The sequence below is a fragment of the Lepisma saccharinum genome, chromosome 23, assembly GCF_977018435.1.
Source record: "Lepisma saccharinum chromosome 23, izLepSacc3.1, whole genome shotgun sequence".
NCBI lineage: Eukaryota > Metazoa > Arthropoda > Insecta > Zygentoma > Lepismatidae > Lepisma > Lepisma saccharinum.
The window spans coordinates 53,973,054-53,995,343 of NC_139251.1; the positions used below are offsets into that span (position 1 = coordinate 53,973,054).

Below are 22,290 nucleotides of genomic sequence, written 5' to 3' on the forward strand. Positions count from 1 at the left end.
AATTATGCCTATATTTGAAAACATTTTCTCCTCTCAGACGTTTCTACTGTGTTGTTTTGAATTATAATCTTACATTACATTACTAACAATAATTTTTAAAAATCAAGGATATATTCACACATGATTTTTGATGTTATAATATTTAACTAATATTTAACCAGAAACTAAATAAAACAAACAAACACATGGACAAGACTAACCAAATCTGTCCCATATTAACAGTTAATACAGTTATTTTGATGTTTTTACTCAGATAGGCTAATTGGGTCTGAACTTACAGTTAAAAGAGGGAATTTGAATCATTTTTCCAAGGATAAAATACAGGACATCTTGACAGAGTTACCACTAGGCTATCAGCGAGGCTTTACCATTACTTTGATTAATGCATTTTTATTGGTCATTGTAAATACATTGTGAAAGGAACAAACTTATTTATAACTCAAAACACATAACTTAAGTAAGCAAGAAACTTCACAATGAAAAAAAGGGGTGGACAAGAATGATGTTACTGTCTGGTTAAAATTTACCCAACAGCATGTTCCAAAAGTTTGATTGCTGATTACATTAAGAGAATAGGAAATAACTGTGTTGAATTTTTCAATTTTTAAAAGAATGGAACACGAAATAGGTGTGTGGAATGGAATCGCATTGAAGTTCCATTTGAGAAAGTTTACATTGATTTTTCCAGATAGGAGTTATAACTGATTGTTGTAGGACTTATCGGCCAGAGGTGGCTTCTATAAAAAATACTTCCCTCCCCTCTTAAATAATAGACTGAGTCCCAAAGACAATGGAAAATAAGCGTTCGTGAATTTTGGGCGAAAGTTTGTTGCAACAGTCGGCGAAAGAGAGTTACAGCGTCTGGTCTATGTGGTTGATGTCCGCGTGCACGTTGCTGGAAAAACGCAAAAAGTTTGCAGTCGTTCGAGCTGTTGACATTTTTTAGATTTCGTCACCACGAGACACAAAAGTGCATAGATAGTTCGAGCCCAAAAGAGAACACGAATGGTGAACTCGTAGTTTGAAAGACGAAAAGACTTGTAGTGTGATGGATCGACGAGAGGTGGCTTCTACCAAACTTTTTAAGGATACAGACAGGAGGAAGGAAGTGGAAGTGCTAACCAGAAGTTGAAGAATACAAGTGTTGAGTGATTTTGATAGTGATTCTTCTTTAAGTGTTGAGAGCTCTCAAATATATGGCCTTTTTAGCATCGATCATTACAAAGTTAAAAGTACAGCGCTGAACTATACAACCGTGAGTAAAATTTTTCAAGGTGTTATATTAGCTTCTATCTTGTGTTAGTTTTTAAGTATGATTACATTTCTGAATCTTCATTGATACAATCGGGGCACTCTCCGTAAATTCCTGACCCTTTCAGTATAAATCAGGTGAAGGAGACTTACCAAGGACCTTCTTCACAATTGTTTAATGTTAATTAGAAATTCAGAAATAAAAGTTTGTAAAAGGTTCTTTTCTTTTCTGCTCTATACAGCAAATCAGGTTTTGCAAAAAGCTGAAAATCCTATTTAGCTTGAACGAAAGCAGTAAGCTCATTCTTAACTTTTAATGTTATAGAGTTTGAACATTTCTGTCAATTGACATTTATTATAGATGGCTGAAATTTGATGTATACATTCTACAGCCCAGAGAACTATACAATGTATGGAAAAATGTTTTCAATTTTTTGGGTATTGAAAGGCTAATAGAGACTGAACCTACTGGATATACAGGGTGTTTCATAAAGGACTTTACAACTTTGTAATTATATATAAATTTATTCACACGACTTACAGAGCTGGTTTTGGTGTCATTTTGTAGCGAAATACGTCAAGTTTTTACCCTATAAGTTAGTAAGGTTCAATGTGACTTCCATTGGTAATTTGGCAGACATTCCATCTGAAGTCGATTTCTTGCCAAACCTGCTGCAGCATGTCAGGCGTAACTTCCTCAACTGCAGCAAAGATTCTTGCTCTGAGATCAGCGAGTGTAGCAGGTAGGAGTGGTCTGAAAACTTTATCATTGATAAATCCCCAGAAGTAAAAATCAAGAGGTGTCAGGTCTGGTGAACGAGGTGGCCATGCAATCGGCCCACCTCGACCTATCCACTGATTTAGAAAGCGGTTACTGAGGAAATCTCGGACGTCGTTGAGGTAGTGCGGCGGTGCGCAGTCTTGCTGGATGTGAATTTGCAAACTCTGCAAACACTCACTGGAAACCAGTGAAGGCAGCCATTTTGGTACAACTGTCGCTAGCACTAGTGGTGGTGTGATTCAGAACTAAGCTTTTACATGAGTCAAAACTTGATGTATTTTGATACAAAATGACATCAAAAGCAGCTCTGTGAGGAGTGTCAATAAATTTATATATAATTAAGAAGTTGTAAAGTCCTTCATAGAACACCCTGTACAGTTTATAGTGAGATCCGGAACACGATGTGCCTCCATCAGGTATGTACCCTGGTTCTTATTGATTAGAATGTCTTCAGGGAAGCCATATTTGCATAAAAGATAATGCATGTCATACTAATTTCAATTTAGTACAAGAAAAGGCACAGTGGATGGATGTGACATGAGGTCTGTGGTTTGGATGGCAATGATGTAGGAGATCTACACGAACAACAAAGAAGATATAATTCTTGAAGCATTCCTGGTAGCAGATGAATAAGAGGTTTTCTCGGGATATCAACCAGGTGATTTCCGGATGGTCTTCGGAGCTTTCGAGAGCTAAGATCACTCTCATCTTCAGGGATTGAAGTGCAGAAATGTGTGAAGATAAGTTCTTATGTATTTGTGTGGGAGGAGGGTCAATGAGGTGTCACTTCTACGATGTCCGCACACACTCAGTTGACTATTGCTAACCAGGCTGGATGTAGTTCGAGCCCCGTATCCCTGTTCAGGTTTTCCTCAGTAAGTCATTTAATTACTGGGACTGAATCATCAAAGAAGCAATAACCATCCACGGGCAAAAAGAAAACCTCAACAGACACACAGGACTCAGCCTGGTTAGCAATACTAATAGACTTCTTGCAATGATGTCGGAGAGACGACACCTGATTGGCCCTCCACATACAGCAGACTCCTCCCACACTAAATACAAAAAAAAACAACTTACCTTCACACATTTCTTCGCTCCAATCCCTGAAGATGAGAGTGGCGTTAGCTCTCAAAAGTTCGTACACCTATCCGACAATCACCTGGTTGACATTCCGAGAAAACCTCTTCAACAAAGATAGTGAGACAGCAAGTGGTTTTTGTTCTTTTTTTTAAGACAAGATTTGACAGAAGTGTTAAAAAAAAGAACAGTAGGAACATACTGTGTGGGACATGATAGATTGTCCAAGGATTTATTCATTCAGGGTAGCTGGAAGTAAATGAGATGTACAGCGAATGATTTATTTACGAGTTTTAGTAATAGTAATGTGTCTATAAAAGAACTCCGGGGTTTTAAACAATGATAGCGTGCAAATGGTATTAGGTAACTCAGGTTAGTTAATTACTTTGAAATCAGTAGCTCATCAAGTTTTATTCACTGTGTTTGGAGTTTATTCCAACAAAGGTTGGCAACGCTGCACAACAGAAGGTGCAGTGTGTGACATGGCTTGTAGAAACTGGATCTGTTATTACTGTTCAGTGAAACTTTCGACGCGAGTATGTTGCTGTTGAGCTTTACAAAACCATTTGTCAATGGCTTAAGGCGTTTAAAGAAACTGGAAGTGTGGACTGGAAAGGGCCTATTCCATGGCCTCCAAGAAGTCCGGACCTTACTCCCTTAGACTTTTTCCTGTGGGGACATGTGAAGAACATGGTTTATGCGGAGAAAATTCAAGATGTCAACCATCTAAGGCAAAGAATTATCACATCTGTGGCAACCATCACCCCAGACATGCTGGCCACGACGTGGTAAGTTGATTATCGTTTGGATGTGTGCCGTGCTACAAACGGGGAGGGGCACACATTGGAATTTACTAAATTGTAAACAAAACTTAATAACATTACCTTCAAAAATATGTATTTACTTTTTCCTGAGTTTCAGTTTTTGATAAAATATTTAGCTTCAAAACCCAGGAGTTCTTTTATAGATACCCTGTATTATGAGCTATACCTCAGTACTTTCACTTGATTAACATTTATATTTTTGGATGATAATAGTTTACAAAACCATCATTATAATAATGATTACCTGCAATATCCCATAACTGCAATCTTATAATAGTATCTGCATCCCAATTGAGTACTTTTAAGGCAAAATCCACACCTATCGTAGCTCTGTAGTGTTGAGAAAAAAACTGATGGACATATCGTTTTATAATAGAGGTCTTGCCAGTACCAAGTTCACCTATGACTAGGATCTTGTACAGATGCTCTCGCTTCTCGCCCGGTTGGGCCTGCAAAGAGATAGAACACTTATTGATTTAACTAGACAAAAAAAATATATAAAATGAAATCAATGAAATTATATTCAAAGGTTCAGAAAGTTATTTGTACAGAAGAGTCATAAAATTCAAATTCATCCTTCTTTACATTGATATCATGCGCTTGGTGGAAATTAATTTGCTTTGAATAGAATAATTCATCATTTTAATTCATTTGGGTTAGTATCGTACAGTTTTATGCTGCATATAAATGAATATTTGAGATGTTATTGCAGATTTTTGTTAAACATACATGTCGTTTCACGGATTTCATTTATTGAATGCATCCTTCGGAGAAAACTTGTTCCTATGCATATTTGTTGCTATGGAACTTCCACGTTGCAAAGTTCCAACTGTTCGATACCCGGTGGAAGCACATAGTGGTTCGGTTCCACTTTAGTCCAGTTCCAATTAGCCTTATAAACACCAACTCAATCAATCAAAGTTCCGACTGAAACACTTTGGAGATATATATATATATGAGGAAAAAATGCCAAAACATCGTTCCTATTGTTTGCTGCTTCAATCAACGTCAACCATCATGCGGAACCTGTCATCTAACGTCAACAATCCTTTAAGATCCATTCTCACTTTTAGGAATTCAATTGTCGGTGTTTCCCTTTCCATTCACTGCTTCAGAACGTGGCAGGCGGCTGTTCGGAAAGGCTACTGGATGTTTTTGAACATTTTAATATTCCGCAACAATAAGTGGCACGATAAACATTTTTTTAAAAATAGTTCGTAGTATTGCTTCCCTTCGGATACTCAGTTGTGGTCTGGTAGCGAGTGAATCGCATGCATTACAAGAGTACGGTCTTAAAAGTTTGCATGTTTCTGAATTTTCCTTCCTGGTTTTCCGTCTTCGCATCCAATGAAAATGAGTACAGCAAAGGAAAAAATGTCAGGGGCAGAAAATAGGAAAAGGCAGAGAGAACGGGAAAAGGCTACCTAGCGTCAGTCATCTTTCATGAATAATTTTCTGAAATGTTCGAAATCAGATGAGTTATTGAAATCATTGAAAAACGGCCTACTTGTAGCGAATCATTTTTGTACACTTTTCCCAAACAGTATCATAGTAAAAAAATGTTTGCGATTCGAGTTTCGAAACTAGAAATATTGACACTTGAATTTTGGATAACATTATAGTTATGTCAGGTTTAGTGTTGTTTTTGTCGTTGCTTCTCTCATGGCTTTTTCTTTTGAAATCACAATGAAATATTGCTGTAAGAATTGGACATTTCTTGGTAAAACTACATATAGTATTAGGTACGGCTAACAACAACAAAACTAAACGTGAGTTATTTAACCAACCTTTCGTCTGTGAAGTTAAGTTATTGAGAGACAATGAGAACACGTAATATTTTGCCCCTGAGAAAAGAAGGTAACCAAATCATTCGTTTTGGGCGAGTATTTGAGTGAAGTAGTTGTACTTAATTCTATAGTTTCACCCATTTCACATACTTCCGGTCGTCTTAATGATTCTAAAAGCAAGAAACAAATTCTCTTTTATCGTATGCCAAAGAAAATCAAATATTAAGATTAGACATGTAATTATACTGTTCCTAACTCTGAAGTCCCCGATTTCTTCTTTGTGGCTTCTATTTTTTTTATGTTGGTACATTTACTTAGGACCAAAAATCTTAATTTTGAGGGATACCACGGTAGCTAATGGGGAAGATGTTTGCAAAAATTATGCATTTCTTTAACTTTTCTTCTCGGGGGCAACAGCAACAGGTTACGTGTTTTGATTGTCTCTCAATAATTTAAGGTTTAATAAATGATATTGTATGCGCATTTTGTATTGTATTTTACCAGACACAAATGATCTGTGATAATGTGTGTTATGTGAGAAAAATTGAGACGCGAGACCTTGACTTAGAATTTAGCATTTAAATGTCTGAACCTTTGGGTTTAAGAAGCCATGAACCTTCAGGTTTAAGAAGACTCGAGAGTTAGTTATATCCTACATTTGGAGATGGAAAACTGAATTAGTGAACTACTTTACTAACATGCCTAAACAATTATAGACATGCTACTCTACGAGAGGAGTTCAATAATTACACAGGGCCGCATGGGTTCTGTTGTTTTTATAATTTTGGGTGTTTTACATGTATTTGAACTTGCTGATGCTCAAACTGGCATTAGTTTTCTCACATCACGCAAGAATTTTTTACAATTCACGATTTATATATGTGGGTTGTGGTATGCACGTTTCAGTGCAATTGAAGTGATTGTCCCTAGATGTCACTGGTACGTTTCAAAATTATTCAACAAGTAATAAAGACTAATAAGTTTTAAATACAGAGAAGTTTTGTTTTATTTAAATTAATTAATATGTTTCTTGCCTAAATGCTGAAAATAATACTATGTAAAACATTGATATATCATTTGAAATTAATTTTATATGTAACTGTCAAAAGTCCTAATTTGCTTCCATGGTATGTAAGACACGTTTATCTCCTACATTAACATTTGGTTGTTCAGTGTGGTACATTACTGTGGTGTGGCCATGGCATCTCGTGGTTGTCTGAATAGCCCAGATGTGTTTTGCTATATCTGCGATGACAGGACGGGTACAGAGACAGGAAATTACAGGTTTTGTAAGAAGAGCATATTACGCATACTTTAAAATGAAACTAGGAGATCAAGATAAATCGTGGGCCCCACAAAAGGTATGTAGATCATGTGTGGAATCTTGACGAAACTGGAGCACAGGAAAGCGACCATCTATGCCATTTGCAATACCCATGGTGTTAGAGGGAGCCTCAGGATCACAGCAATGATTGTTACTTCTGTTCCTGTGAAATTGTAGGTCAAAATATTAGAAACAAGAAGAGGATAGTGTATCCCAATATTCCCTCTGCAATGAGACCTGTGTTGCACGGTCCAGACTTGCCTGTACCGACACCTCCATCAAGTCTCGAGTGTGTAAGTGATCCTGGTTCACTAAGTGATTCAGTGGAAGAAAGTGAAATGGAAGATGACATTTATGACCCCCTTCACGGATCTCGTGACCCTATACCGTTCACTCAAAGCGAACTCAATGATTTAGTTAGAGACCTAAATTTATCTAAAGAATCAGCTGAGCTTCTTGGTTCCAGACTTAACGAAAAGAACTTGCTGGCTTGTGGAACAACATTTTCCTGGTACAGACACCGAGAAAAATAGTTGGTGCCTTATTTCTCGAAACAAGATTCTCTCGTGTTTTGTTGTGATGTGTCTGGTTTGCTGACTAAGTTAAATTTTCCTTGTCTTTCAACTGATTGGAGGCTATTCATTGATTCGAATAAAACAAATTTAAAATTTCTTCTGTTACATAATGGAAATAAGTTCCCCTCAGTTCCTATTGCTCATTCTGTGTCACTAAAAGAAACCTACAGCAATATGCAACTTGTTCTTAATATAATTAAATATGAGGAACATGGTTGGTTGGTGTGTGGTGATCTTAAAGTTTTGAGCATTTTACTTGGACTACAATGTGGTTATACGAAAATGCCATGTTACATCTGTGAGTGGGATAGTAGGGCACGAAATTACCAATGGTAAAGAAATGAATGGCCAATATGGAAAACGTTGAACCCGGGTTCAAAGAACATCGTACAACAACATTTAGTCTGTCCTGATAAAGTTGTACTTCCCCCTCTTCATATCAAATTAGGGCTGATTAAACAATTTGTGAAGGCACTTAACAAGGAAGGATAATGTTTCAAGTTCATATGCAACAAATTTCCATCCCTGTCGTACGGCAAAGTGAAAGGTGTTGTTTTTGTTGGACCAGATATTAGGAAATTAATGAATGATAAAGACTTCGAGGAAACAATGACTGTAGCTGAAAGAGATGCTTGGATAGCATTTAAAAGTGTAGTGTTGAACTTCTTGGGGAACCACAAAAGTCCTGATTACAGAGAAGTTGTTGAGAATATGTTACTTAAATTTCAAGAGATGGGTTGTAACATGAATCTCAAATTACATTTTTTGCATTCACACCTTGATAACTTTCCACAAAATCTCGGTGAATTAAGTGAGGAACAAGGCGAACGGTTCCATCAGGATATGAGGGATATGGAGAAAAGGTATCAAGGACATTGGAGTGTTAGCATGATGGCTGACTACTGTTAGGCATTGTACAGAGAAACGCCAGAAGAAAATCACAAAAAAGTTAGGAAAGCTTACAGAAGAAAGCGTGCTAAACAGAACTGAAAAATATGTATTGTGTAATGATTTTCTTGTGTGTATATTATATACTGCTATATGTCGTTTTCTATATTATATGGGTCCTTTGTGTCTGTCTATATTCATTTTAAAATAAACATGTTGATGCATTTATTCTGATTGAAGAAAAGAAAAATTATAATAAAACAGTATGCAATATTGGACAAAGCCCAAATTTTGAAATTTGATTTGTAAGAAAACCTTGTGTGATAGAGAAAAACGAATTTCATATTCGTGATCAGCATGGCACAAATAATAAAGTTCACATATTAAACAAAAGACAACATTAAATTGAATTTAATTTGCGGCCCTGTGTTATTGTCCCTAACATAGAAGGAATGATCCGAAACAAGTGAATTTTTTTGTGTGTCATGTATAACTCTTTGAATGATTGCACACAAAATTTCAGCCTTGTAGGGTCTATAATGTTAATGTTATGTTATGTTTTTCAGGACAAGGCGAGCCCTGACAGAAAATGGAAAAATCGGAAGTGACAGCCGTCATTTTCACTTGTTTATTTTATTATCTATTGCTTGAATATTCAATTATGGGGGATGAAATTGTATTTAATATGTGATAAATTTCTGATTTTGATATAATGCTAATTACTAGATTTATTATTATTGCAGCCATAACAAAAAGTGCACAAATTTGATGGAGATCATAGGCATTCAAAACTAAATAAATAAATAATAGGCATAACTTAGGACCTAACTGAGGGCGGGGGGGGGGGGGGGGGGGGGGGCAGAATCAAAAAGTTTTCAAGCCCATAAAAATACCATCCAGGATGATTTTCATAACTGTCATATTTGGAAAATAATAAAAATTACTCCTCAGGTGCCAGGAGATTAACATAAATACCATTAACTTGTAAATTTTCACATGAATTGAACAATTGGGGGGGGGGGATACGTTTTACCCTTGCCTTGCCAAGTTATGCCTATGGATCACACAGATGTGATTCGTTATGTCGCTGACAGCCTCTGGTGTACATACAGTTAGTGGTCTGTCTTGTCTCTTTATTTTGGTGAATTAAGGGGGCGAATCACCTATCCCCTCGAGATATCTACAACTGACAATAAATCGTCAATTAATGTAAGAGTAAACAGGGATTTACACACCTCGATGGATGTCTACATCAGTTTCAGTAAACCTCTAAATCTAGTAAAATCATCAAATAGAATAAATAGTGATATCCAAGGACACCCACAGGATATTTTCTCAGGGGAGCAGTGCAAGATTCCACATCCTCTCCTTTAGTAATGGAAACGTTATTATTATTATTTTTATTACTACTATTATTATTACTACTACTACTTTACAAATCATCAAATTCAAATTGAATTGAAAATACTTTGCTGTTGTATACAAGTTCAGACTAGAGTTTTCACAATGCACAGATATCAAACAGAGACTACTCAATCCATAGGCGTAACTTGGCGGGGGCACTTGTCATCACAAAAATTTCAGGTTTGTTAAAATTTACAAGTTAAGGATACGTTTGATAACCTCCTAAGACCTAATGAGCTAAGTAATAAATAATAATATTTATGATTTCGAAAATGTAACAGTTATTTAGCAAATAATGCTGGACACTATTTTTATGGGATGAAAAATTTTTCGTCTCTGCCCCCCAAACGTTTAGCTTCAAGTTCGTACCTGCCCCCCCCCCCCCCCCACACACACACACACACACAAAGTTGTCCCAAGTTACGCCCACTCAATCTCCTGTCCTTCATGGTGTCCCTGATCCATGTTTTTACGTGCCGAAGGGTACTGTAAAAAAAATTAAATTACGGGGTGCGAATTTTCAAGGTCAGATCCCGAATCCGGGAAATGATTTCCAGACTTTTCGTAATCCCGAACATCCGAGAAATTCGAAAAGATCTTATTTAAAAGTGTTTCATTCTTGGTATTTAGAAAATTTCCCGGTGTGATCTGGATATGGAGAATATTTGCAGTCCCGAACCTTATTATATCAGTAGCGGCTCGTGCCTAAAATAACAGGTGAAGAAGTACATTTATAGGCAATGAAAAACAAATAGTAAGTTGAACTGAATTATGCTTGACTCACCTACGTTTTGTAGATCAAATCGATCCTTCTATCTTTCAGGGCTGCAAATCTATCAATAATGTCTTCATGGAAGGGGTGACGTTCAATAAGTTCGTTCAAGAGCTCCTTTTGGATTGAAACGTTCGCCAAAGATGAAAGTCGGTTCTGTGATGTAGCGCTTCTTGAGTAGGTTTTTATTCTCTTGAGGCACGAGAAACTCCTTTCCACTGATGCACTGGTTGAGGGTATTGTTTCGACCAGGGAGAAGAGTTTGTAAGTTTCCTCGAATACATCTCGATTTGCCCTCAAAGAATGAAGAACTTCTTCAGGTGTGCAATTTTTGTACTTTAAATGATCATTGTAAAAAAGAGACAGCTCATTTTTAAGGCGCTGAGGCTTATTGAATATTTGGGGATAACACTGTTGGAGCTGGTATAGTGCATCGGAGGGGAAATTAATGGAATGTGTCTGAAATTTCGATGTGTCTACAAGACAGAGGAACTTCAATTTGTCACAGTCTTGAAACCGAACACTTATTTGCATCAAAATATTATCAAGTATTTCAAAGTAGAGGATTCTATAATTAAGGAAAACTTCTGATTGTTCTCTTCCGGTAGTCACACTCGTGAGTTTGGCTGTGTTTTCAAACAATGTACCGAAATATTGTTCGTTCCTTCTTGCCGTTAGAATATCAGTCGTACTCTTGATTTTAGCCACGCAGAAACTGATGTCCAACGATCTTTTCTGAAGAACATCGAAAAGAACGTCAGTCATACTAAAAATATCATTGAAAACTATGGCCAGGAAAGTGAACTGAAAACTGTTCATTTCATGAAGAAAACCTTTGCTTGATCGAATGGCCTTTTCATCAGATTCTGGATCGTCCATAATTATTTCAAATACATGTTTCAGCCTGTCCCAGTCTTCAATGATCACACGAATGAGTCTGGAATGGGAACTCCACCTCGTCTCAGTTAAAGTTGGAATTCTTTTGGCCAAAACTGAATCGAGAACATGCGTTCGTTTGGCAGATTTGTGAAAAAAATTTGGAAAACCACTGATACTCGCAAAAAATATGCGGCATTTTGAATTGCTATTGCAACTTTGTTTCAGAACTATATTTAGCCGATGGGCTAAACAATGGACAAACATTGCTTGAGGTGCTTTATCCTTAATTCTTTTCTGCAGTCCGTTTAAGTGCCCTGGCATTACACTTGCCCCATCGTAGCATTGCGCAACTAATTTACGTTCATAATCAAACTCTTTCAATACACCGTCTAACAAATGAAAGAGTGTTTCTGCAGACCTATCAGCACTTACGTCAAAAAAACCTAAAAATCGTTCAACCAGTTTCCCCTCTTCATTAACATATCTCACAATAATGGAGCACTGTGATATCTGGCAAATATCTGTGGTGTCATCCACTTGAACAGAAAAAAAACCTGAAGCTTTAATTTCATTCCTAACATATTCCTGTAAGTACTCAGAAATGCATGCAATGAGTTCGTTTTGTAATGTCTTAGAGTCACCACTGAACACGTTTTTTATTTTCTTGTAATGGTTCTGTATTTCTAACGAACTTCTCGATATTAATAATGCAACAAGTTCTTTGAAATTTCCACGATTAAGCGAAGACACGCTTTCGTCGTGACCCCTGAACGCAAGTTCTTGTTTACATAAATACAGCGTTGCGTCAACTATTAATTGTAGGAAAAGCCTATTTAATCTTACATTTTCATTGAACCGTACATTTAAAAGCCTACTATTTTCTTGAAGGGCATCTGCTATGGTATTCCTGTTTTTTTCAAAAACTTTGAATTGTAATTTACACTTTAAATGTTCCACCGAATCATTGTGCTTATGCAGAGAACGCGTTACATTGACAAAATCGTTATACCCTTCTTTATTCCACACATTGTATTTCTTGCTAAACAGTAAACAAAGCCAGCAGAACAACGATTGCAAATATCGACTACTACACAACCAAGGAAAATCGACAAACCAGGAACTTTTAAATTTAATGTTGTACGATTTCCCTGCCTTTTTGTTCTCTCGCTTAACTGATATTTGAAGAATGTCAGTGGGCCGCCCACAATTTAAAATGTCTTTTTTGTCTTGATCCGTCCATCTGGAAAATGGTGTCTGCAACAAATTACACACTAAGTCATTTACTGGGTTCATTGTACAAACCACAGCTCAACACATGAACACAACACACGATAGGAAACGCGAAACACACACGCGGAACAAGATCTCGCGAGAACGCAAAGATTTTGCCACAACCACTGGATGCTATGTTTTCTCCGACGAGAGAACTGCTTCACGTAGAAGGCGACACCCGTTCAAGGCCAACGCTAGGTGACGTCACCGTTGCCATGACAACCGGCTAAGTTTTCCGCACCCTGGCGGCGTTTGCTCTACGACGAACTCTTCACGTGCGTAGCGCCGAGCGGCGTATTATTTGAGTATTATCGTGTGCGTTCTGCTGGGAAATAGTTTAATTTAACAAGCAAATGAAAAATGTCAATATTAATTTGAAAATTAGGTAAAAACATCTGCACTTGTTGCACTTGGCCAGCCGCCACTGTATTATATATCTTTTCCATGATTCTAACGTCCCTTGTGAAAACGCGCTCACGTTATTTTGTTGCAGTTAATTGCTCTGACAACCTATAAATCGCAGAAAACAATATTATTTATAAAAATATATACAATTTCCCTATTCGAATTACATTAACATTTCCCAAATATCTCAAGGGGGGCAAGCGCCCCTGAACACCGCCCCCCCCCGGCGGGCGCCCTTGGTGACAGCCCTTCTTCTTGTCGAAAATTAAGGAATCACCTCCCTGAATGTTAAACTAAAACAAGTAAAAAAAAAAAAAACATCAATCACCCATGTTGACGTCTACGATAAGTGTGGCAGATGACGCCTAAAAACGAACAACAATTGTCTGTCAGCTTTAAGGACAAAGTCAATGTAAACAAATAAAGCCATTGTGGTTTTGTTTACATTAACTTCGTTCTTAGCGAAAGTTGAAGTTGCTAATCCGCCACTCTGATTACAGGACCAGTAGTGGATCGATGATTTCACAAGAACGTTGGCTCCAGGATATTTCGTTTCATCAGAGCCGAATTCGAACTACCAAGAGGGCGGTGGAATTTTATTAGTAAATCAATCTGAGGGTTATTTTTTTTAATATGTCATTAGCCCTGGGTAAGCCCTAGCAATCTTTTTGAAAGAGAACTGGGCAAGATTTAGGAACCAACAAAAGAATAGTGATTTGTGCTGCCATCTATGAATGAAAAAATACCAACAAAAGAATAGTGATTTGTGCTGCCACCTATGAATGAAAAAATACAAGTTCGATATTTTTTTAGAGCGCAGTTTCACTATCAGTGAAGTGTATATGTGGGGAAGATGTGTAAAAAACGCACATGTGTTGGTTGGAGATAATAGTATGACCTAGAATGATGTTATAGTCGGGTCCTAACAGGAAGCAGGGCGCCAACACAAAAGAACACATGAAAACATACGTATTGACATGGAACACGCGTTGTGCTACTGCAGCAATTCCCAAACAACGAGTCGCGAAACACTTTTCAGGAGAGAAATTCGTCACGTAGATTCATTTTTGGCGGTTTTTAATTAAGTGTATTTTTCACATTGTCACATTTTATCTCATAAAGAGCACGAATTATTTTTCCGATTCTACATAGCTTAAATTTTGATCTAAACTTAAAACTTCTACACTGAATGTAGTTAAAATATATACTGATGGACAAAAAAAAAACCGGACACCTTAATATTTGACATCTGAATTGCAATTAGTTATGAATTACGCTCTCAGTTTGGTAGTTTTCTGTAACTTTCGTTTTTGTTCTAATTTAACTTATTAATATATGTAGAACATCCTCAAAGTTTGTTTTCTGTTGAATATATTTCCAATAATTTAGTTAGCCTTCAAATCAGAATTTATGCGTTATCACACAAAATGCAAGTGTCCGAGTTTTTTTGTCCAGCAGTGTAGTTTTCTCAGAATATCAATTTTGCACATACATAGGTTACATGTCTTTGGCTTGGAGCGACGAAATTTCAAGGAATTTATAATTTTGAGATTTTGCCACACTGATGTTTTTCTTTCAATGTCTTCACGAAACACAGTTTGGGATCCACTGGATCGAGAAGTCTCCCCAAGGATATAATAATAAATGTGGATTTTTTTTCATTAATTTGCAATAGTTTACTGACGGAAGAGAAGAGGAAAAAGATGTGGCACGCGCTGTGGTTTCGGCAGCAAGTGATGGGGGTAAGGATGCCTGTTCGTGGCAAAAATAATATTAAGGGGAGGAGATACAGTTACGCACCAATTGCGCATTTATTTCAATATTGCCCCAATGGGCACTGCTACTAAAAAAAACCTGGGTGTATCCAAGAGTATGAATTTCTATCCATGTTGCAAGTGGAAGCGTTTTTTTATGTTGATTATTAAGCTGGACACGATGTTGAAAAATATTAAGAATAAGAATTTTCCGAATCCCATGTATTCCTTATGGGGAATCAACTTCAACATCCAGTTACGGCTAATCAAATGGAGGTTTCGACTTTTGAAATGCATCTTCAAACTGCCCTCTTTCCGTTGACATCTTTTTCTATTCCACCGAAAGTTTAATATTCCCAAGAGAACGAATCAAATCATACTCCCATATGATCAATGCTTTTCTACTTGCCTCCTGGTAGTGCTGCCAAACCTGCTGCACATAAAATAATTAAATTTCACCTTAAATGGAGTAAAAACTGACTTTCAAGGAGCTAGATTAACGAAGTGCTTCCTAGAGTAATGTTGGTTGTCAAAGGGGTGGGGCACTGCTATTATCGTTAACTCTAAATTGATGACAATTTACTCATAGTTTTCAACATCTAGATCCGGCGGCATCGCCCATCTCAATAATCCACCAATGGTGGTATGAAATCGAAAGTAAAGAATTTACTGATAACAATATTATGTCAATTTCACGTCAAACAAATAAATAAGTAGCTGGGGAGATAAGAGGGAGTGTGGCGAAGCAGCCAATATAACAATATCACGTCATGTGCAAAATGTATAATTATGACAAAAGTTGGTTTATGTGGTCCGGAACCAGTGATGGAATCATAGTGAGACACGGGGGTGGGCGTCCCAGTTCACAGCCGAACGAGTGCACGAAAGAGTCAGATCTGGATTCAAGAGAGCTAAGTTGGCACACTGCCACGGACGGTAGAGCTTGGGAAGACTCCCGTGGAGACTGTATTGCATGCCCTTAAATTAAATACTGTGCGTAACGGAGACTGTATCGCATGCCCTTAACTTCAATACTGTGCGTAATAATTTATCCGCTGTGAAAAAAAATATGAACATTTTGGTTAAGCGGCGGAGTCCATTCACCCTATCGCATTCAACTCAAACTCACCTGCCAGACAAGCTGAGCGCCGCTTTCAACAGAAGCACTACACTCTCGAACTCCCTTCACCTTGGATCCTTTTCGTTCTCGAATCACAACTTTTGGGTGCCTTGCTTCCATTTCAGCTTCCGTACGTCCCGCAGCAACATCGCCGGCAATTTCAGTTTTATCCTGCGATTCCGCGACCTGCCTCGCATCCTGTGCCTCAGCCGACGTCTCGATGTCACTTTTCGTGGAGGAGAAGTCCTGGCTGTCCGTTTCAGGTGAGACGTCCTTCGACATATCACCCAGAGATTCTTTGTCTACCGACCGAGGCACATCAACAACGGTTGAAACCGACGCCGCGGAACTTGAAGGCGATTGGCTCTCGTCCGAAGCCTTCGCTGCTCGTTGGATCTCTTTTACCTCTGGCGCCACTCTCCTCGAAGATCTGGATCGATATATGTTAATTCTTCTTATTACGGACGATACCTTGCTTCGCTTTTCGCTCTCTCGACTTTTGACACTTTCTATATCGATTCTCTTCCCTTCACTTGTTTTCTTTTTCTCTCGCGAGGGTTTTTCTGAACCTTCTTTCAAACGGCTAGTCCCACTTCTAACTCTACCTGGTCCCCTTAAGCTTCTTGATACGACCTTCGCCTTCTGCTTGAGTGAGTCACTCAAAGATGGCTTTTCGGGCGAAGCCATGAGGGAACCTAGGGATCTGGAGTTACGACTTAAATCTTCGCTCATTTGCACACGAGAATAGCAGCCACTCACACGAATAACGCACTCTAGCGTACAAGTCTAGGAACACATAAAAACAGTTCAAAGTAATCACGCATTTATGAAACCAAGACTTCAGCTCAGTGTTGGTTTCCAAAAAAAGTACAATCACCTTATCAACCGCAAAGTTTCGCGCAAAGAAGTTGTAGTCGACACACGATGAACACGATACGTCGCAGCCTGCAACACTGAAAGGCTTCCTTCGCTAATAGACACGGACAGCTTCAGCCAGCCTCTCCTTGGTTTTTGAGTGACGCAAGGAGACAGGTCACGCAACGCTGCACGCGAAAGCAGGTATTGTGTTCTCGTGAACTAATAAACTTTGAAGACGTATTAAATTTCTGTCTTTCTGTGGGAACAAGATCGACTATGTTGATCGTGTAGAGTTGCCTCCGAAATTTGCCATGAGAGCGAAGTACAAATGTGGATGCCTGATTCATATAATTTACTTTCATCTTCTGCCACTTTTGGCTAATCGCAAAGATGTGGATGAGTGATGACATGATGAAATTGATGAAGGGTACTCACACAGAACACCCATGCGCAGGCCGGAATTTAAACCTGGGACTCCTGAACGAATGTGGATGAACACTCAAAGTTTTCATTACCACATATCACTAACAAACGCAGGATGTTTTCTCTGGAGGGGCTAAATTCTAAAAGTGCCTATCACATAGTTACATTCTAGATACAGGCGGGATAAGCCTTCATTTTAAAACCTTTTGATTACTGAGCCCATTTTGCAGACAAGCCCCAGTGACCGGGCCATTTTTTAGCAAAATGCAGAGTTTAATTTAGATGACTGTAGATCGGAGGCTAATTGCCTTAGACGGACGAATGAAGTACCGTTATACGCGGAATGAACCATAGATTCGGACAATATACAATTTATACACATTGAGTGTACCTATGGATGCGGGCGGAGGAGAGGAACCGGAAAATTCCAATATTTCTGAAGAATACGTCCTATCTTCCCCTCGCCTTCTTCCTCCGCCCCCATCCCCCTTTTGGCGACACCGAAAGCACTTACGAACTTTCTGCTACCGACCGGAAAACTTTTCCCAACTCCAAGTACATCTGCATTATTGTCGTGGAATACATATTCTGGTCTTTATTGGCACAAAAATGCTTTTTTTATTTTTCCCGCTTTTTTTAATGGAATAACATTACATTTCCCGGAACGTGAAACAGTCCTTACGCCAACATATATGTCTTGACAATAACATATTTTTAAAAAAATCGCAATTCCATCGAATAATAGCGACATTATGACTTAAAAACTACGAACTGGGCTTTACCGAACGTATCTATTTATAGATACGTGGTAATCAAAAGGTAAAACTTGTTCAAAGACAAAAATGACAATAGTAGATCATTTTAAGCAGAGTTTGCATTTACAACTTTAGTTTTTCCCGAGTTCTTTACTGCTTCTAATTTGAAAATTTCGATTTCCTCAAAATTTTTGGATGGGCTGTTGCCCCATCAGCCCCCTGCGTACGCCAGTACCACGTTACATTACTATATAAGAACCCGTGGCGCAAAAACCCAGCAGTGCCAGAGCCTAACCGACTGCAAACCTCACTCCCACATATTTCAGCAGAGGTGGGCGATCATCCAACCGGTTACGGGGTGGCGTGTGGTCAGCACGACGAAACCCCCATTGTTGTAGGTTTCCATGACCCAGTTACGCTACTCACTCGTAGCTCCCAAATTCCCTCACGATGGCGGGTGGCCACACGTCCATTAAACTGGCCGAAAGTTGTTACGCTTCCCCCAGGAGATTCGAACCTGCGTGCGTCTCGCAGCCCGAACCCAGCCTTGGACAGCACGGTCACGGGCGGGATATTGCATTAACAGTGCTTTTCACGGTCGACTTGTCCGTGGAGCGGCAGGTAGCGCGCCGAGCAGTGAGAGCGCGTCTGCCGGCAAACTGGATGCAACATCCGCGTAACTGAAACCGATAGCCATATAATGAAATAAGCTCGTACAATTACATTGACAGTTAAAATTAAAATGAGCACGTGCCTTGTTGGAGGATTTGTGAGTTGTGACTCGCTTCTAAGCTGCAAATCATTACAGGCCAGGATGTTAGGAAAGTAATCTCACTCTACATATTTCACTATTCATAACGCGAAATTTCACCCTTTAAGCTAAGATGTCTCAATTTCCGGCCACACTGTCACATATTTACCTAAATATGGACCAAATTAAAATGAGAAAAAAATTGAAAATTCTTCCTCGCTGACCAAGCGCGTTCTTGACAACTTTACAGTACTACATATCCGTCAGGGAGCTTTCAGATTCAAATGACAAGTAACAACAAGACTTCACACGTCTTACATAATTATCGGAGCCCTAATTATGATATTGTTTGATTTTTTGCTTTAAATCTACTTTATGCACAAACCGGCTAATCGGAAATGGACCAACAGTTTAAAGTGGAATGAGAACCACAACGTGCCTCCACCGGATATCGAACCCGAGACCCCTTGATTACAAGGCGGCGAAGTTACCACTACGCCATCGGGGAGGCCCTCAATTAATATGGGGTGGTGTGTGCGTGCGAGCGTTACGAGAGTTACGGCAACTATACAGTTAGTGTTAACTTGGACGCATTATCTTACTGCCAATGCAAAGGACTGCTCGCTGAAATACAACGACATGCTTCACTGGAGATATCTTTAGTTGAGAAAAACAATGATCTTTATCTTGTTTTTCCTGTTTAATGACTATGCTCAAAATGTTGGTGACATTCCAATACGCCCACTTGCATTCGCTAACAAAATTGAGCGTACACAGATTTATTTCGCGAAAACACACTTAAATTCCTTTTATTCCAATATACAGGGTGATTCATTCGCTGCAAGACCCTTAGAAATGTAAATATCTCAAGGACTATGCATTTTATTGGCGACCATGTATCAAACAAATAGGCGTGCGCACGGGGGGGAAGGGCGAAGTTGCCCCCCCCCCCACCTATTCATGGACGACGGCAGATTTTTTCCGCGGATGGACAAGTAAGGTATTTTTTCAATGGCGCATATTAAGAGTGTTGCCCCCTTAAAAAACATCACTTGAATTTGAAATGATTGCATTCATGTAAATTACTATGACTGAACTCAAATTATACGTGTAAAATATATACTTTTAGGTTGACATTCGATTTCTAATGGGAAGGTGTGGCCATCCTTGCCCCCCCCCCTTCTCTTTCCAGAATTCTATGTAACTACATTATTATGCTATCACCTAGAAATTTAATGTAGAGGAATTTTATCGCCGTTATTAAACGATATTATACTCTTATTGCCCCTCCCCAACCTTGGACAGAAATCAATTCTAGGGGAGCAAGGAGGGGGCAAACATTGAGGTAAAAGAAAGCAAGACTAGTAGAATCTAAGAGTAGAACAAAAATATACTCAAGATGGAATTTGTATTAACGTCCATGAAATTTTTTGTGCCATATTAAATTAATATTGTTTTCAGTTTGCAAAAAATTGGATCTAAAAATTATCTTGCTCGCCTAGCTCGCAATTTTATTGTTTTCTGTAATGCCTTGTAAATTACCAGAGAGAGAGAAGTTATAACTGCCAAGTGCTTCAGGCTCTTGCTGCTAAACAGTTTGTCTTAAATGCATGAACAAAATTGTTTGGAGGGAAAGGAGCGGCAGAGGTAAGGGGAGAAGGAAAACATACAAGGTGTTACCCGACCCTTGTTCCGATTGAAATTTTCAAGTGATGAAATGACTCCTAGATACTTTGGAAGGTTACTGCACGTGAAACTAGATGTCACCTTTCCACTCTGTACAAGACGTTCACTGTTCAACCAGGTCAATAAAAGATCTCTATTATAAATCCTTTCCCATTTCTGAGGTTGATACTAAGTTACAGATTTACCGTGTATACAGGGTGTATCATAAGTAATAGCGCAAACTGACACAGTTAAAAGTACACGACAATAGAAGCAAATAAGTCTCCGTAAACATGGGTCTGCAAACGAGCCGTTTTCGAGATAATTCCGAATGTGTGGTTACAAGCAGCCACTGACTTCATTGTATGTAAACGTCGTCCTAGTTGGTAAAATGTAAACGTCGTCCTAGTTGGTAAAATGCTAATAATGTGTGCGAATGTGTGGTTACAAGCCGTCACTGATTGCATTTTGTAAATACCGAGTGCTTTACTCCTGGCGCGTTCCGAGGTTTGCTCTTTCTTTACAAAACAGAATATTTCCAAGAGGTGGCGTTGTAATCAAACAGGATGGACTACAATCAGTACACCAGTACACAGTCTAATCGTACTGTGGGAGTCGCGTCAGTTGTACTGTACTGCGTAGTGAATATGGAACCTTACAGCAAAGAAGAGTACATTTTACCAAATAGGACGACGTTTACAAACAATGAAGTCAGTGGCGGCTTGTAACCACACATTCGCGATTATCTCGAAAACGGCTCGTTTTCAGACCCATGTTTACTGAGACTTCTTTGCTTCTATTATCGTGTACTTTCAACTGTGTCGGTTTGCGCTATTACAAATGATACACCATGTACATGGGCGTCCGGAAGGGGGGCAGGGGGGCGTGGCCTACCTGGAAAATAAAAGTCAACCAAAAATTATGTATTTCACACATATAATTTCGTTTTAGCCACAATAATATGTGTTAATTATTGCGTGAACACCATAAATTCAAATTTAAGCAATGTTTTTTTTAGGGAACAACACTATTTCTGGGGAAAATGTGCCTTGTTTGCACCCCCCGAAAAAATACCTTTCTTGCCCCTCCCTGGAAAAAATCCCGCGGACGTACATGACCTTGTATATATTACTTGCTGAAATTCTCAACTAGCCGAGAAATATTTTTCACGGTAATAGTTTCCCGAAAAATAAAATCCTGGTCTTTTTCTTTCTTGTAGGATTATATTCTGGCAACACACTACTGGAATTTTGTTTCCCACAGTAGTAGTAATATTACGTATTTCAAGATGTTCTTCAGACACTACGACATAACTGAAATATTCTTAAATATGTTAAGCTATGATGCAAACTGCGAATCTATAAATATAACCTATATTATTTAATGAGTTTTTATTTGTTTCCTTATTTCAAAATTTGCAGGATCTAAATATCATAAACAATGCCATAAGAAGAAAACATCGGTGCTTTGCAACACGGGGATTGGGGAAGGGGGGCGCTAAGGCACCAAAATGTATGGCTGTGGGGCTGTTTCAATTGTAAACACCTGTCAGTGGCTCATCTCGTGTGCCTTTCGTGCTATCAATTAAGGTAAACCGGGGTATTAAGGACCACGGGGCATTAAGGACCGTGTGCTAGAATTTCGTAAAAAGCGCAAAGAAATGCAAAGCGGCAGGCGCACCAGCCGTGTGCACGGCCTGTGATCCTCTTTTGTTTGTGTAAA

The 22,290-nt window shown here is 38.7% G+C and overlaps 1 protein-coding gene across 1 annotated transcript in view; it reads right to left on the reverse strand.

Annotated features, from left to right (window-relative positions):
* Positions 1–22,290, reverse strand: part of LOC145977761 (ras-related protein Rab-32-like) — a 58,165-nt gene that overhangs the window by 16,664 nt on the left and 19,211 nt on the right. Inside the window, exon 2 of the mRNA XM_083110030.1 lies at positions 4,181–4,385. Within this exon, the coding sequence (XP_082966156.1) occupies positions 4,181–4,385 (205 nt within the window). The remainder of the gene's footprint in view (positions 1–4,180; positions 4,386–22,290) is intronic.